Genomic DNA, 18,148 nt, shown 5'->3' with positions numbered 1-18,148 from the left:
CCAAATTTTTCTTAATAGAGCCCCAGAAACACAACAAATCAAAGAAAGTTTGGACAAATGGGATTGCATGAGGCTGCAGAGCTTCTGCATAATAAGGGACATAGCTAGCAAGATCAATAGAAAGCCCACGGATTGGGAGAAGATCTTCACTAGCCATACAACAGACAAGGGTCTCATATGTAAACTATACCTGGAACTCAAAAAATTAAATCGCCCAACAACAAATCCTCAAAGAAACATCTGCCCAATAAATAAGTGGGTTAAAGACTTAAAGAGAAACTTCTCTGAAGAGGAAATAAGAAAGGCCAATAGACACATGAAGAAATGCTCAATCTCTCTAGCCATAAAAGTAATGCAAATCAAAACAACATTGAGATACCACCTCAACCCAGTTAGAATGGCTAGAATCAAGAACTCTAATAACAACAGATGCTGGAGGGGATGTGGCCAGAGGGGAATCTTACTCCATTGTTGGTAGGAATGTAAACTTGTTCAACCACTTTGGAAAGTAGTATGGAGGTTCCTCAAAAGACTCCACGTAGAGTTCCCCTATGACCCAGCCATCCCACTTTTGGGCATTTACCCAAATGTTTACAAACAAGACCACACTAAAGCTACCAGCACAACTGTGTTTATTGCAGCATTATTTACCATAGCTAAGATATGGAACCAACCTAGATGCCCCTCAGTAGATGAATGGATCAAGAAAATGTAGTATAGATACACAATGGAATTCTATGCCTCCATCAGAAAGAATGGCATTGCCCCATTTGTTAGGAAATGGAAAGACTTGGAAAAAATTATATTAAGTGAAGTAAGCCAGGCCCAAAGAAACATAGGTCCCATGGTTTTCCTTATTTGCAATAACTAGTTCAGATAAGATGATGTTAAGCAAAATGAACCCCAAGATAAGGACACAAGTGTTTTTTTCTTTGTTGCTATTGTTTGTAACATATTTATAAGGTACCACGTGATTTTTTTTGTTGCTTTGTATGTCCTTCCCCTATGGTATAACCTGTTTTCACTGTATTTGATGTTGGTATAAAATGGGTTGACCCATTGTGACAATGAGATGTACCTTGCTCATATGATTGTAACCCCTCTGTACAGTATTTTCACAATAAAAAAAATTATTTTTTTAAATAATGTTAAGTGAAATGAGCCCCAAGATAGGGAGAAAAGGGTCTTTTTCTCTCTTGCTATTGTTTTTAATGTATTTACAATGTGATTTTTTTTTGTTTCTCTTGTATATTCTTCCCCCATGGTCTAACACCCTGTTTTCACTGTATTTGATGTCGGTGCCCTGCATCTTGTGTATACATTTTTCTAATTTGGGGAGAAGTGAAATAACAAAATGCTGAAATAAGGACACAGGCTGACCCATTGTGACAATGAGATGTACAAGACACTATGTTGAAAACAAACTTTACAACTTGGTGGGGGGGGGGGAGGAAGTAGAAAGGTGGAGAGGGAAGGAATAGTAGGGGAAAAACAAAGGAGTAGGTAACAATGCTGGATAGGAAATGTACTCATTACCTTACTCATGAAACTGTAATACCTCTGTACAGTATTATTACAATAAAAACCATATAAAATCACTGGAGGAAGCCTCTGGAAGGGAATTGTATGAGTCTGGTTCCTTCCTCTCTCTCTTTTTGCTTCCTGGTTTATGAAGTGAGCAGTCAGTCTTGCTGTACCACATGCTCCCACCAAGCACATGCCATCTCTTTAAACACCTGGAATCACTCTATTTTAAACTGGGAACTTCCAAAACTGGGAGTCAAAACTAACTCTGTTGTTAAAATTCTCTAACTCTCTTGCTTTCTAGGTATTGCCTCTTGACTGTTCTAGCAAACTTACTTGTTAATTCACGCTATTAGTCAGTGTTCTAATACTATAACAAAATGACAGAGGCTACCTACTTTCTACAATAAAAAAGAGCTCAGTTGACGCCATCATAGAAAGTTCCAAGATCAGGCAGTTGTAGTGTTTTGACCTTTGGTGAAGACCTAATGGCAGATAACATCATACAGGAGTTTGTGGATGGGAAAGATGCCATCTTACCAGGAAGCCAAAGAAAGATATGGGCATGAGTAGCTCATAGCAACTGACTTTTGTTATAACTCAGGATCTTAGGAGAACTACAACAATCCTCTCTGAGGGCAATGTCCCCATACCTAAGATTTTCTCTTTTGGACACTCTTAATAAAGACCTACAACATCTTCCAACATCTCCACTCAAGCCTCTAACACAAGAACCCTTGGGGGAAACCACAAACCATATCCAAACCATGGCAGTGCCCAGAGATTATACTGATTTCACCAGATACCCACCAACCTCATAATCCATTCCAACTTGTGTCAGCTGATCTCCCCCAATCTCATTAAGTAGTCGATTATCATATGTTAGTGGCTGTTTAGGGACTTTCCTAAAGCCACTTGCATTTTGTCATGACAATAACTTTAACCCAAAGTCAGAAAGCTCTGATGATGAGGTTTTAAGCTTGAAAAAAGACTACCAAGAGGAATCTCTCAAGGCAGCAGGATATTCCAGCCTTTGTCATTTCCCACTACCTACCTGTCAGGGGCCTCTTACCACACTTCCTAACAAGACAGCTGTGGCTATGAGCTTATTCCACACAATCTTTGTCAACTCCTTTTGCACTTGGACACTCTTAATCAAGTAGTTAAATTCCTTCAGTGGCAGGTGAGCTGTAGATAATAGGCAGATAGTTACAGATAGAATTTTTCATGACCAAACTTTCCCATTTCCCTCTTTGTTCACTTCTATGACTTGAAACTGTTTACTGGACCTTCTTGGAAGCTGTCGTCCATGGCCTCTGATCTACCACACTCCAGAGTTCCATCTCTGCTTCCTTCTACTCACCCCGACTCTCCACTGGTCCTCCTGCCTTCTCCAGGATTTTAAATACTGATTACATTACCCTGAATTTCCCTGAAGACAGAGCCAATAAGGGTGGGAGGAGAAGGAGAAGAAGGAATGGGGGGGGGGGCAGAGAAGAGAGGGAGAAAGAGAGAAGAAAGAAAAAGGATGATAGGTGTAGAGAGACTGAAATATATTGAAACTCAGAAAAGTATTGGTACTTTAGTCTTAACACAGAAGTACTTTTTCTCTGAAATAAATCTCAGTGTTTAACTCTAAGTGTTAAGTCTGCTTAGCCAAGGTACCCCCATTGAGGCCCCTGCCCAGAAGTTTTGTTTAAAATCAGCTCAAGGGCTAGGAATGTGGCTTAGTGGTGGAGTGCTTGCCAAGCATGCATGCAGCCCTGGGTTCAATTCCTTAGTGCCACAGACACAGAAAAAGCCAGAAGTGGTGCTATGGTTCAAGTGGTAAAGTGCTAGCCTTCAGCAAAAATTCAGGGACAGTGCCCAGGCCCTGAGTTCAAGCCCCAGTACTGGCAAAAAAAAATCAGCTCAAAATAGAAAACTTCCCTTTTTCCTCTCACTACCTCCTCACTACTTCCTAAGTCAGCATAAAATCCACGCAGACCACAAGTAACACCCTGCACCCCAGATGACAGTCTGTGCCCCTAGAGACCTCAGACTTCATCCTTAGCTACCCTCCTAACAACCCTGAACCTCACTATCATTTCTTATTGCCCAGCACCTACGGGCAGCTAACCCCCTCCCTCCCTCATGACCTGCTCTCCTGCCCCTATAAAACTCTTCAGTCCATAAATTGGGGTCTAGCTCTTTTCTGGAGGATACACACACACACACACACACACACACACACACACACACACACACAGAGGCTTTTCTCCCCAGTAAACCTCACTGGCATTGAGCTGTCTTCTTGCCGACTTTCTGTGCCTTTTTGGGTTCTAACACTAAGGCCTTCAATTATTTGTGTGAGATCCATCCGCATTATCAGGGAGAATCCCCTCTACTCAAACTCAGATATGTGTGGATATTAATCACATCTATAAAATGTCTTCAGAATCATTACATTAATGTTATATTATAATGTTATATTAATGTTTTCAAATTATATTTTTCTTATCTCTAAGTAGTGTTACAAAAGGGTTACCACTCAAATCAATTTATGAATACGATGCATCTTGAGACTAATGCTTGACTAAATCACTGGGTATTATGGCTGATTGAAGTAGACCATTAACCATAAAAACTTTGAAGAGGGCTGGGAAGGTGGCTCAGTGGTAGAGTGCTTGCCTTGCATGCCTGAGGCCCTGGGTTCGATTCCTCAGCACCACATAAACAGAAAAAGTCGGAAGTGGCGCTGTGGCTCAAGCGGTAGAGCACTCACCTTGAGCTGAAGAGCTGAGGGACAGCGCCTAGGCCCAGAGTTCAGGTCCACTGCCGGCAAAAAAAAAAAAAACAAAAAAACTTTGAAAAAAACCAAAGTGCAAGTCTCTCCCTAAGTCCTTGGCCATCTTTTTTTTTTTTTTTTTCCAGTTCTGGGGCTTGAACTCAGGGCATGAACACTGTCTCTTGAACTTCTTTTTGCTCAAAGCTAGCACTCTGCCATTTGAACTATAGCTCCACTTCTGGGTTTGGGGTAGTTAATTGGAGTTAAGAGTCTCACAGACTCTCTTAACTGGGCTGGTTTCAAATAGTAAACCTCATATCTCAGCCTCCTGAGTAGCTAGGATTACAGGTGTGAGCTATGTAAGAGACATATCTCAAACCTAACAAGTTGCAAACAAAAGCTAGGTCTTCACCTTTTACTCTCCAAACCTCCCCTTCCTTTCCTTCCATTTTAACATCATTCGTTTTGATTCTAAAAATGTAAGCATCAGCCCTAATCCTTCCCATCACCTCACCATTTTTACTATCTGCAAGTCCAGCATCTGGTCCCTTCTCACCTGTGCCACCTATACCTGTGCCGCCACCACCACAGTCAATCCTCTCTCTGCCAGGCTACTCTAACAATTTTGCCCTCTGGCTCCTTTAAATCCACTCTTTAAAACATAAGTCAAGCTGGGCTCTCATGTCTCACTCCTGTAATCCTAGCTACTCAGGAGGCTAAGATCTGAGGATCACAGTTCAAAGCCAGCCCAGGCAGGAAAGTCCATGAGACGCTTATCTCCAATTAACCACCAGAAAACTGGAAGTGGCACTGTGGCTCAAGTGGTAGAGCACTTGTCTTGAGCTGAAGAGCTGAGGGACAGCACCCAGGCCCAGAGTTCAAGCCACATAACTGACAAGGGAAAAAAAAAAACGTATAAGTCAGATCCTGACACCCTTGTGGTAAAACATCTTTCAATAGTTTTTCCACTGTGACTTTCTGGGATCAGCCAATTCTAGTCCTATCTTCCCTTCTAATTGCAGACCACTACCCTTTTTCCCCCTGGCACCACACCAAGCGATGTAGATCCCTTCCATCCTAGGTGTGAGCCTCTTTGGGAGCTGTGCCCTGTCCTCCTCCAGCCTTATGTTTTCAGGGTGCAGCAAGCAGGGCCTTCACTTACATAGTCACTCATGTGAGTGAATGTATGTGTGTACATATGTGTATGTGTGTGAGTGTGTGTATGTGTGTGTGTGTGTGTGCTGGTACTGAGAAGTAAAGTCAAGGCCTCTTATCTTTGCTTACCCTTTTTACCCAAAGCTAGTGCTTTACTACTTGATCCATGCCTCCACTTCTGGAATTTCAGTGGTTAATTGGAAATAAGATTCTCATGGATGGGGCTGGGAAGGTGGCTCAAGTGGTAGAGGGCTTGCCTTGCATGCATGAGGCCCTGGATTTGATTCCTCAGCACCACATAGCAAAAAGAAAAAAAAAGCCAGAAGTGGCGCTGTGGCTCAAGTGGTAGAGTGCTAGCCTTGAACTGAAGAGCTGAGGAACAGCGCCCAGGCCTAGAGTTCAGGCCCCATGACCAGACCCCCTCCCCTCCCCTAAAAAAAAAAGATTGTCATGGACTTTCAGGACTGGCATTGAACTATAATCCTCAGATCTCAGCCTTCTCAGCAGCTAAGATTACAGATGTGGGCCACCAATATCTGTGTCCGAGTCACTCTGGATCCCAGCACCTTGCTCACTTTTTCTACACCAGTCACCTGCTGAAATTATCTTCTTTTTTTCCCAACCATTCTATAAATTTTATGATGGAACAGGGAGAGAGAACCCAGAAGAGAATAGTTCTGCTTCCTGTGTTTCAGCCAGTGGTGACTATGGGAATGTGCCTAGCAGAATTTCAGCTACAGGACATGTCATTAACCAAGGGTCCCAACTGTTGGACTTGGAAAGGTTTCTCACATTTGAACTCTTCCATTTGAGCCACACCTCCAACCCTTTTAAATTTAGCCATTTTTTGGATAGGGTCTTACTCATCTTTTTTAGATCAGAACGTAGTTCTCCTACTTATGCTTTCTGAATAGCTAGGATTACAAAGGCATACTATGGTGCCCAGGATTGTTGTTTTTGTTTTGTCTTTCTGAAATGAGGTCTTGTTAACTTTTTGACAGAGCTATCCCCAAATTGGAATCCTCTCCATCTCTATCTTCTAAGTAGTTGGAATGACAGACATGAGCCACTGTGTCTAGCTTGAATCTCCTGATCTTCATCTTGAACTTTTCTGCACAATGCAATTGGGCATTTGGATCGTTCTAGATGCTTGCCACTTTCCTAGTCAGCAGTAAGTCCTGCTTCCTAATAATTTAAAAGTTCTTTCAATTTTGTTTTCATTCTGGAAAGATAGATAGATAGATAGATAGATAGATAGATAGATAGATAGATAGATAGATAGATAGATAGATAGATAGATAGATAGTACAGACGTCAGAGAGAAAGCAAACAAAAAATACATTCTGAGAAATCTAGGTGAAAACATTGGTCTGCAACTTTTCTGTTAGTGGAGGGTTTCGGGATTAAAGGTCACGGGGGTGCGCTGTTTCTAAAGCCAGCAGAGAACAAAACTCGGGGAAGGCTGAGGGGACTTCCCCACACTCTAGACCTAGGGGACCCAAGGGAGAGACCACACCCCCGTGGGCCGGAGCGGATTGGCCAATCACCACCACGGAAACCCTCCTCTGTCCACTGATTGGCTCTTGAGGAGACGCCCCCTCCTGCCCTGGGTGGGACGGTGGCCGGCCGAGGACAGCCGGCGTGCGGAGCAGAGGCGAGCGTCTGCGTGTGTGGGACGGCGCCTCCGGTCTACCCGCGTCCAGCTCCAGGAGATGGCGGCCTCGGCAGTGTCAGTGCTGCTGCTGGCAGCAGAGAGGCACCGGTGGCAGCGTCTCCCGATTTTGCTTCCCCCAAGGTAACGGTGGGTGGAGGGCGGGTGGATTTGTGCGCCGGGGCTAGGGCTCGTGGGTTCGCGGACTCCTGTGAGCCACGCGAGGTGCAGAAGGACCAAGGCAGGGGCCAGGTGGAAGGGCACTGAGCACCCACACCCATCCGTACCGCGGTTCTGGTCCGCCCTGGCCTCGGGAAGGAGTCTTCCCCACTCCCTGCACTCCCGGCCTTCCAGCCTTCAGCCGCCCGGAGAAAGGTGGGGCTGGGCCTGCAGCGTCTTCTTCCTCTCCCCTCCTCCCCCTCCTCCCCCACCTTTCCCTCCTCTCTCTTCTCTCTCCCCCTTCTTCCCCCTCCTTTCTCTCTCCTTTCTCCTCCCTCATTCCTGACAGGCCCCAGCTTTTCCTGCACTGCTTTGTTTGTTACAGTCATATTTGTTACATTGTATATGTTTGTTGACAGTACTCATGCATTGTTACACTCCCAGCTCTGATAAAGTGGAATCCGAGACCTGCCCAAGCAGTGAGGGCCAGGATCCCCTGCACTTGTGTTTCCGTTCAGCTATTCCCCAGTTCTGAGATATACTCTCGGGGATTCTTTCCCATTGTTGGAATGAATCAGATTAACCGGAGCAAATTTACCTTCCAGAGTGCTGAGAAGTTGTGTCAAGTGAGCTATTGTTCTGTTTTGTTTCAGTGTTGTTGTTGTGTCATTTGACTCCAGATCCAAATTTTAGAGTCTAAGCTTCAGTTATTTGTGAAAACACCTTCAGACCTTGAAGTAGCTCTGGTAGCTTCATTGTTACCATCACCCTCCATAATTCTAGAGACAGTGTGGCTTAGTAATTAAAGAGACAAACTGCAGTGGGAAGGCTAAGATCTTGTAGTTTCTCACTAGATGTGACCTTGGCTGAGTTACTTAATCTCTCTTCAATTTCTTAACCTAGCTAGAGTGAAGATACTAAATAGACTGAGGTCCACATGAGATAATCCACAACGCAGACTTTGCATACCGAAGCATGTAGACCAACTTTTTGTTTCCTTTGACTTTCCACAAGTGATTGTAGATGCCTTGCATTTTCAATTAGAGGCCTAGCTCCAAGCCAAAGAAAAAAGTTTGTGGAAATAATGTTTGTGTTCTCTTTTTCCTTACTTGTCTTGGGTTCTTCAAGAAACTACTGCAACCCCTTTTCTTCTCTCTCAAAGCTTACATCTATTGTCTATGAATCATTCTGAGATAGCTATCACTGTTAATAGTTTGTAGAATTAAAAAATCTAAGATTTTAAGTTTCCTATTTGCCATTATTCTCTAATAGCTCAGAGGAAAGAATCTTAAGTCATGGGTTTATAGGCATGAAAATAGAAGTTAATTTGAATCAGTATAGTTATCCCATGGAAGCAGCTTCTTTGTGTGTGTGTGTGTGTTCTAGTAGTAGAGCTTGAACTCAGAACCTGGGCTCTGTCCCTTAGCTTTTTTGCTCAAGGCTGGCACTTTGTGACTTGAGCCACAACAGAAGCAACTTCTTAAGCTTGTTGTTTAACTGCTGTTCTAAGTTATAGTTGCAATGATTATGAAAAGGGGATAAACCATTCCAAACATTTTGTGATATAGGATTATAGTTAAGTGGTGAATATGTATGTGTGTGTGTATGTGTGTGTTTGTATGTCTGTCTGTCCTTACTAGAAGTTAGCAAAAAAGTTTTAGATCAACAATGACCTTGGATCTTAGTCAGAGTCCTAAGCTAAATTTACCAAAAATCAGCTATTTTATAAATACATCTTCCCCAGACAGGCCTTAAATTTTATCAGACACTACCTGAAGAGTTTGAAGAAAGTAGATGTTATGAGCTAGAAAACACTTGGGATCAGGAAAAATAGTTCCTTCTTGAAGAGCAAGGAAGGCAACTTCCTCCATCAACTAAATTGGAAGGATTTGAAAGAGCAGTAGCCTCCTTTAGAAGCTGCTTTATGGAATGCATGTACAATCGCTGTGAGTCAGTGTTAGGTGAATTAAATCAGCAGCTGAGGAAAGAGAGAGCAGCACGTGGTATTCAGGCAAGGGAAAGGTTTACTTTCAAGCTTCAGGCTCTGGTCAGGTTGGAAGCCCACACAGCAGGCTAAAAACTATTGAACCAGACTTATCAAGGCCAGGGGTGGGAGAAGATGTGGCTACACCGGATGTGGATGTGACCTCAGGAGGGGGGAGGTGACTGCCTCCAGGTATGCCAGTTGCCTCCGTGGTGCAGGTACTGGGCAGAGGCTTAGCCAAGAGGAGAGAGGAGTTTACTCTGCCTTCCCAGGGCACACTTTAGAGTCAGCCTTTCAGGAATGGAGGCATGTGATTGAGTGAACAGAAGCACTGTGGTGACCCTGTATCCTATATTGCCACCCTCAGGAAAAAATACCCCTTTTCAGTTGCGTAGTTATATACAAAATAAATATATTGCAGCATAATTGCATGTATCTAATGCACACGTGTGATTTTTATTTTGTGCCTTATGGATTAAAGTTATCAGTCTTCATACTCATGGCTTTGCCACATCTTCCAATATAGATGGAAAAGAAATAAGATAGAATTGATTCTGCAATTTGTTGATTTCCCAATGAGGCAGATTAGAGGAGTCCATTCTCTACTGGGGCACTGGGACAAGAGTTAAACATTAGGACACTTTTCAGTCAGTGTTACTATTAATGGCAGGCCCTTATTGTAAGCTCCCCTTTTATTGTTTTTTTTTTTTTTGTACAAGGTGATTTCGATTTAACATGTAAGCACCCATTTTAACGTTTACTTTTTTTTTTAAATAAGATATTGGGGGCCAGGAAAATTTGACTCACTGAGTGAGCACTGTTAGACCTTTCCCTGATGCCCTGGCTATCTTAAATGGAGAATTCTCAGCCAGGCAGCCCTGTTACTGGTAATTTGCTAGACTGGCCCTAAGCCAACTAGCTGTTTTGGACACTTTGTAATTACTCTGATATTCTAGCAGCTGCAGAAGACCAGTATAATCATGATGGAAGGCATGTCTCAGACAACTTCACTGGCCGTGGAGATGGCTCTCTAAGCCAGACAAGCCTCTGAGAACCGTAGATGACCCTGCAGCCATCTCTACCCCATGTCAGAAGGGGAGCACTTCCTGCAGAAGGCTTGTGGTTCATGCAAATGTAGTCTTTCATTTATATGATGGACTAGGCCGTGACTGGTGCATTGCAGTCCCTCATTTGCATGAATATCTACCAAGATATTCTTGGTATATCTTGAATATCTACCAAGATATTCAAACATCCTTGCCACACTCCTTTTCCTAGCTAGGCAGGATGTTTGGCTCACTTTTCAAGCTGGCTGGAAACATATACTCCTGTGTTGCCCCTGATGTTGCAACATTAGGCCACATAAAAGGATTCCCAAAATGGTATTTTCTCACCTACTTTTGATCTTTACCATTAGTAGGCTAATGGTAACATGAAGAGGGAAGAAATGGCAGCAAAGCAGTAGTAATAGCAAAGGTGATGCAGTAGCAGAGGTAGCGACAATAGCAGCAATAGCAGTGAGCAGCACCTGCAGATTCCAGAGAGCAAATGGGCACAACCCATATGAAGCAGCTGCAAGGCAAACAATGTGCGCTGTAAGGAGCTAAGCAGGAGAAACTGCAGGCCCTGGTCACTGGAATGTTGCAGAAAGCTGCCTCAGATACCTTAGACCCAAGAGCTGTAAGAGTAGCAGCCCAATGGTTGCAACACTTGTCACTGTGAGACTGAGAATCCTAACACCTGAAGCCTATTCAAGAGCTGTAACACCAGCAGGCATTGCCTGCTGCTGCTTGCTGTTTTCTGAGACTACTACTCACTACTGCTGGAAGCTGAGGATTAAGTAGCTACCAAGAGCCCAGGGCCTTTGGTATTGGAAGCCCCAGAGCAATAAGCCTCAAACCTGAATACCTAGAGTCTGAGGTTGCTAAACTCTGGAGCAATAGGCCAGGGTTTAAGGCTTGAAGCATCTGGCTTTGCCAATCCACCTATAGACCTTGGGTATTTTAGGGCCTAGTATTGCCAGGAAGAGCTTCTACTCAAGATTTATCTCAAGATAGAATAAAAGGGGTTCATCCAACTGATTGGTAACACTACTGTGTTTTCAGTTGAAATCTAATAGGTATAATAATTCTTTTTTTTATTACCAGAGCAAATCTGGCCTGCTTTCTGTTAGTTATAAGTTAAGATTTCAATGTTGACCTACTGCATGAACAGAACTTAAGATTGTTGTACCTTCACAGTCTTTTCCATAGTTTAGATATGTCTAGCAAGTCATTTTTCCTTTAGTACAAGGACTTTGGGGGGAAAATATATCTTTTTAAAATGGAAAGATCTTGAAGATTTTGTGAGAGAATACTGAATCAAGATATGAAATATCATTCTCAACTGGGATAGTATTCCCCATTAAAGTTCTTAAGAATGTAAAAACACTTAGATATTATCATGCTTTGTGGTATTCTGGAGCTCAACTCTATCTATAAAATTGTATTCCTTAGTATTTAAGCTTTCTTATGGGGAGGGCAATGGAACAGAGGCTCTCAGATAAAAACTTAGCTCTTCTGGCTCCACAGCTGATATTCTTTCTGCTTACCCTGTTCAGCTTTCTTCCCTTTACTCTTTGGTTATGTTGTCAAACCTTCTAACCAACCAGAAGCTTGAATTTGATTGACATTTTTTTCAAATTGTAGTTTGGCAAGCATGTTTTATTTAATAAATAGAACTGTCAGAATGCTGGGTGAGTCATCTGGCATACTGAAGAGTTTTTACTGTGACTTAAAGTCAAAAAAGTTTTAAAAACCTTTCTCAAAAAACCTTTTCAAACTTGAAAATTCATGATCTGGAAGTACATAATCTTGGAGAACCTTGATTGTTTAATCATTTCTTAACTCTAGTCAAATGCCAGCTGTAAGTGTTAAACAGGTTAGGTGACTTATTCAAGGACTTGTAGCACAAAGGGAAACAGCCATGAGGATATGTTAACTTTTGATTTTTAAATTTGTTGGTTCTTCCTCCCCCTCCCCCCGCCCCTATAATGGCATTCTTAATAAACTACTTTGTTAGTGAGTTTAAGGCTTACCTGGACTTGGTTTCAAGTTTTAAAAACAATGGCTGGGTTTTTTTAAAATTCTGATAATTATAATCCTGTTTGGATTTTCTTTTTTTTAAATAGGAAATGTTCTTGGAAGCAAAGAACCATGAAGTATACCACAACCACAGGTACTGAAAGACTTTATATTCTTTGAACTCTGGCTTTGCTGCAGACTATGAACTGAAGTAGAGAAATATTTAATCCTTAATTTGTACACAGTTAAATTGTTTCTCATAAACCTTTGAACCATTGTATTTTTACAATAATTTTCTTGCTAATTATTAAGTCATAGTTTCCATCTCTTTTATATGAAATCCCTCTTGCAATTGAGCCTAAAATTTAAAGAAGAATATTTTATATTTGCATCACTACTTCTGTCTGTTAGACCTCATAATATATTTAATTAGAAAAACATAATCAGGATGGTCTGAATCACTGTTTGTAAAATAATTTCTTTTAAGTAGCAGAGTCTCTTTTTTGTCAAATAAAATTTTAGCTGGAATACTCAATTAAGACATAGGAAAGTGTACTAGAAGTATAGACTGTTTAGCTGTAAACCCTGTTTATTCCAAAACACACGTAAATACTTGATACTAGCAGCACCTTATGACCTGTGACAATTCCTGGGCTGTATAGATCCTCACTGGAAAACACTTTAAAATTATAGGAGCCAGATGCCTGTCACTCATGCCTGTAATCCTAGCTACTCAGGAGGCTGAGATCTGAGGTTCAGGGTTTGAAGCCAGTCCAGGCAGGAAAGTCCAGGAGACTCTTATCTTCAGTTAGCCACCAGAAAAGCCAGAAATGGAGCTGGGGCTTAAGTGGTAGAATACTAGCTTTGCACTAAAAACCTCAGGGACAACACTCAGGCCCTAAGTTCAAGCCCTGATACCAGCACAAAAGAAAATAATAATCATGATAATGTAAGAATTAAAATCAAGACTTTATCATAAGACTTAAAACAGAAGATACTTATTAATGATTAGTTATAACTATGGTGACTTTTTAAACTATTATAATTTTATTTTAAACCCAAAAGGCTGGTTAATTTCAGAGTGTGTGTGTGTGTGTGAGTATGTGTGTGTGTGCATGTACATATGAAGAGTTTATATTAGTAAGGATATTTTGAACTTTAATGAGTTGAAAAAAATGAGCTTTTAGTATTTAAATTAATTTTAGGCTCCATTATGTGAATTTTACCAAAACAAATCCTTATGAACTGGTTAATAATATCTTCCTTCTCATTTCTTGCTCCTCAGTAACATGTGTGTATGGTCTTCATGGTATTTTGAACAGGAAGAAACATTACCAAGATCCTCATTGCCAACAGAGGAGAAATTGCCTGCAGGGTGATACGAACAGCCAAAAAAATGGGTGTGCAGTCGGTGGCTGTGTACAGTGAAGCTGACAGGAATTCCATGCATGTAGATATGGTATGTCATTAAAAGCAGCAAGCTAAATCTTGTAAGTGATCATTTATGTGTTAGAGTATACAGAGTTTAAGATGTGTATAAGTTCAAACTACTCCCACTTGGGAACACTTAAAAATACAATACTAGTTGAACCAAAGTGTGCTCAATGGCATAGCTGATCTAAAGGCAAGATCAGTTCACCCAATGGGTGGCACATGTCCAGATCCCTCATGTACGAAGGAATGACGACTCTTTTGTTAGCAATTACCACTTACTGGCACTGAGCCTGCCAATTCTGTAAAATCTGTAAATTCTCTCTAAAAAGATTCACCTTCCTTCATGTTTTTTGCATGTTTTTGGTTATTATCAGTTCTTATCTACCAAACAGAATGACAGGCATGGATGAATCCAACTGTTGGCCTTCCATGTTCTGTAGTGAGATTCTAAGCACCAGCATCCATTCCTGGGGACCAGCTTGGTCCACATAGCCATTGCAGGGAGCGCACTAGCCACTTCCGTGCAGTGACTATTTCAAACCTGTTTTGCTTCATTCCAGCCTGTCTTAATTCTCTCCCTCTATTCACCTGTTCCCAGCAGACAATCTTGATTTCACAGAAAAATTAGAGCTGAACTTCCCGTGCAGAATCTGCTGACCCATCTGTCTCTGCCTCCATCCTGTCCTCATCTTGGATGGCCTCGGCTGGGCTCTGGAGTCCTTCTCTCCTTGCCTTTGGAGGAATTCACCTGGGCTCAGGGTGACCTCAGTGGTAGGGCATGTGACTAGCATCCAGGTCCTGGTTCAAGCCCCAGCATCACAGTGCAGAAAGAAAAAGAAAAAAAGAAAAGATTGAATTTTCTTCAGATAACTAAGAACATGAATTTCAAATGTCTCACCATACATAAGTGTCAGTAAAGCCAGGTGATATGTTAATTGACTTGACATTATAGACCTATACCAGACCTATACCAGAGAGCATCACTTACCATATGGGTATGTGTAGTTAATGATTTGTCAGTTTTAAATATTAGTCATTAAAGAAAAGGGTACAACTTTATTTTCAGTGGTGTGTTTTTAATCATTCTCTACTGGATTTTTCCTAAAAGCATTTTCATAGATTATCAATTGTCCATCTTCATAACTATTGCTACCTCTACATTACCTTTTATCCACTTTGCTTTCTTTCTTCCCCCATTTATTGCCAATTTAAGAAGCATTTGTTCTGCTCTTTTTTTTTAATCTTCCGCTCTTTTCTCTGTTCACACTGTTGAACTTATTGGCACAGTCCCTGTGCACACCCTTAATAATGTCTGTATCACTAAATCTGATGCAGTTGATTTCGCCTCTTAGCATCATGTAGCATCATTGAACATTATTCAAATTCTTCTCACTTTCAGACCTCTGACCCTGTCTTAATGTCCTTTTGTTGTCTCCCGCTCATCTTGATGAATTTCAACCCTTAATGTTGATGTTCTAAGGACTTAGTCTTTGACCTTCTCGGCTCTCACTGTTTTCTTTCATTCTAGTTTATCTTACCTACTCCAGTAACTTTGTGAAAACCTCCCAAATTCCTGTTTCTACCTCAGACTTCCTTTCGAGCATGACATATTGACACCCAACTGCCTACTTTATGTCTCCACTTTGTTGTATGTCACAAGTACCAAACTAATAAATCTATTATTGAATTCCTGATGTTTCATCTGTACCAAATTTTAGACAATAACACTTTTTTAAAAAAAATAGTATTTCCAGAGATCTGGGATTCTTTGAAAATCTTTCTCTTTCTCCCTACTGTCTATCCTTCATCCTCCCATTATCTAAAAAGTCACCAGTGCTGTTAATTCTATCCCAGACACCTCTGCTCACTTCTTCCTGTTTCTCCGACCTGTACCCCCAGTAAAACCACAGTCACCTCTTGCCTACCCTCCCAAAGTCATCTTCCTGCTTACTCTTTTAGCCCCTTCTGCAATCTGTTTCTTACATTTCAGTGAGACTGAGAATTTAAAAGAAGACGTTGTTCTTGTTATTCCTCTACATTAACTCCTGTAACCCTTTCTGTGACTTGTTAGATTAAAAATAATTTTAAAATATAAAAATGGTCCTAGTGAAGTGTGGAAGGGAAGAGGCAGCACTGAAGGCTACTTTGCCTTTTTGCCATTATTCATATTCTTCAGCATGTGAATGGATTAGATTTGTGCTTTTTAAAATTAAAAACTAAAACCCTCCCTTCCCCTTTAAAAAAATATCTTGTATTTCTTTAGGAGAAAACCTAACACTTTCTAACCTCCCCCTAAATCTACAGTATCTTCTTCCTACCACCATCCAACCCCATCTCTGCTCCTTAAACCTCCACTCTCTGTGTTCAGTGACAACGGCTTGTCAGTTGCTCAAATGGGCCAGATTCCTTCTGTCATCAGAACTTTCCCACATATGTTGTTTTCTCTCTGTGGAAGGCTCATCTCCATCTCCATTCCTGTCCCCAGTTCAAGCTTCTCCATCCATTTGCCAGGCCAAGTCCCAGTCATCATTGGGGAATCTTCCTTTCAGCTTGTTCCAACCACTTCAGACCATCTCCAGGATTCCTCTTACATCTATTAGGTCCTTGGTCTTTCCTCTAGGGCCTTTATTACAGCTGTCAAAAAGTGTGTGACTGTTTAATGTCTGTTCCATGGTCTTGTTTACTGCTGTATAGACAGCTCCTGCTGCAAAGCATGTGACATATAGTATATATTCAGTAAGCCTTTGAACAAATGAATTAATACTCCTGAATATATGAATAAATGTCTGTTTTTTTCTAGTCTATTTCAAGGAATGCTATGACTATAAAAGTTTTAAAGGATAGCATAGAATATTTCTCAAATATATGAAAGGAACATTATTATTATCCTCTATATAAAGTTTCTAATTTTTTCTTACTATTTATATCTGGTACATTTTGTCTGTTTTTAAATTATAACTTTTTGGGCATTAAACTTAGCAAAGATTATATTGTTACAAATGATATCATCACTGACCAATCAATACTCATTGCTTTTGTTTTGGTTTTTTGTTTGTCTGTTTGCCAGTCCCAGGGCTTGACTCAGGGCCTGAGCACTGTCCCTCAGCTTCTTTTTGCTCAAGGCAAGCACCCTGCCACTTAAGCCACAGCACCACTTCCGGCTTTTTCTGTTTATGTGGTGCTGAGGAATCAAACCGAGGGCTTTGTGCGTGCTAGGTAAGCACTGTACCACTAAGCCACATTCTCAGTCCTGCCAATTGCTTTTTTACTTGTGAACATTTTAATTTTATTTTACTGTATAGTTTGTATGCGACTTACCAAGTTTGGGCAGTATGTTCATACAAAAACTTATTGTCATAACATAGTTATGAGCTGGTGCTTCTACTTCCCATGTTCATTGTCTCTGTTCATTGCTCTTGTCCTTGTGTACAGAATTTTTAATTTGTAACAACAAAATGACCCAGAAGTGGTTCTATGTGCATCCAAATATGTACCAACCGTGTCATCTTTTAAGCATGTAATATTCTTAAACAGGCAGATGAAGCATATTCCATTGGCCCAGCCCCCTCACAGCAGAGTTACCTCTCTATGGAGAAGATCATTCAAGTGGCCAAAATCTCTGCTGCACAGGTAAGAGTTGTGGGAAGGAATAAATGTATTCGAAATTAACTTACATAAATTCTTTTGAATCAACATTTTTATATTTGGTGATTGAGTTATTATTTTATTTATTAAGTATGACACTCCTCATTCTTCACTTGCTCTACTATGTTCCTTCTATCCTGTGTTCTTTAGTTCTTTGGGAATAAGTTGAGGGAGGGCCTAACCATAAAGTTAAGAGAGATGAAATTCAGCTCTTCCACTTCCAAAAGCATTAGATGTTTGGAGAGAAGTAGATCTTGCTCACATCACAGTGTGAAATATAATCAGAAGAGAAATCTCTTCCCTCTGATCTTCCAGTCTCATTCTAAAACCCTACTACCAATATGCCCAGACCCCAAATTGGATTTCATTACATCTCTTCTACATCTTTTTAAATGAAATAGGAACCAATTTCTGTGGAATCTTTATTTGAAATATTTCAAGAGATAGTTCTTTTTGTCACACAGATTCCATGATTTGTTTTTTAAATCTGGATTTTTGAGCCTCAGCTAAATTTGCTATTTCTAATTCTCTTACCAACTCAACCAGATCTTTTCTCTACTGGATAAACACTCTTTTTACACATTCCATTGGTATCTCCTGTCCCCACCCTGTTGCTTTGAAAACTTCATGTTTTCCCATCCTATCCTGTTGGTCAATCTTCAATGGTTAAAAGTTGAGACTTTTCAGCTTGGCATTAAAAGAGTTTCAGATATGGTCCCATTCTATTGCCAAACTTGTTTTATCTCCATTTCTTTCTTCCAGTAATA

At 41.0% G+C, this 18,148-nt stretch overlaps 1 protein-coding gene across 1 annotated transcript in view; it reads left to right on the top strand.

Moving 5' to 3' along the window:
• Nucleotides 1–7,087: 7,087 nt before the first annotated feature.
• Nucleotides 7,088–18,148, top strand: part of Mccc1 (methylcrotonoyl-CoA carboxylase 1 (alpha)) — a 61,283-nt gene continuing 50,222 nt past the window's right edge. Inside the window, exons 1-4 of the mRNA XM_013033028.1 lie at nucleotides 7,088–7,241; nucleotides 12,410–12,456; nucleotides 13,625–13,761; nucleotides 17,271–17,366. Coding sequence (XP_012888482.1) covers nucleotides 7,159–7,241; nucleotides 12,410–12,456; nucleotides 13,625–13,761; nucleotides 17,271–17,366 — 363 coding nt within the window. The 5' untranslated portion in view covers nucleotides 7,088–7,158. The remainder of the gene's footprint in view (nucleotides 7,242–12,409; nucleotides 12,457–13,624; nucleotides 13,762–17,270; nucleotides 17,367–18,148) is intronic.

Source organism: Dipodomys ordii, unplaced genomic scaffold (genome assembly GCF_000151885.1).
Source record: "Dipodomys ordii isolate 6190 unplaced genomic scaffold, Dord_2.0 Scaffold162, whole genome shotgun sequence".
NCBI classification, from domain to species: Eukaryota; Metazoa; Chordata; class Mammalia; order Rodentia; family Heteromyidae; genus Dipodomys; species Dipodomys ordii.
Note: the sequence above shows the minus strand (reverse complement) of the source record. Positions and strands in the feature narration are given on the sequence as shown.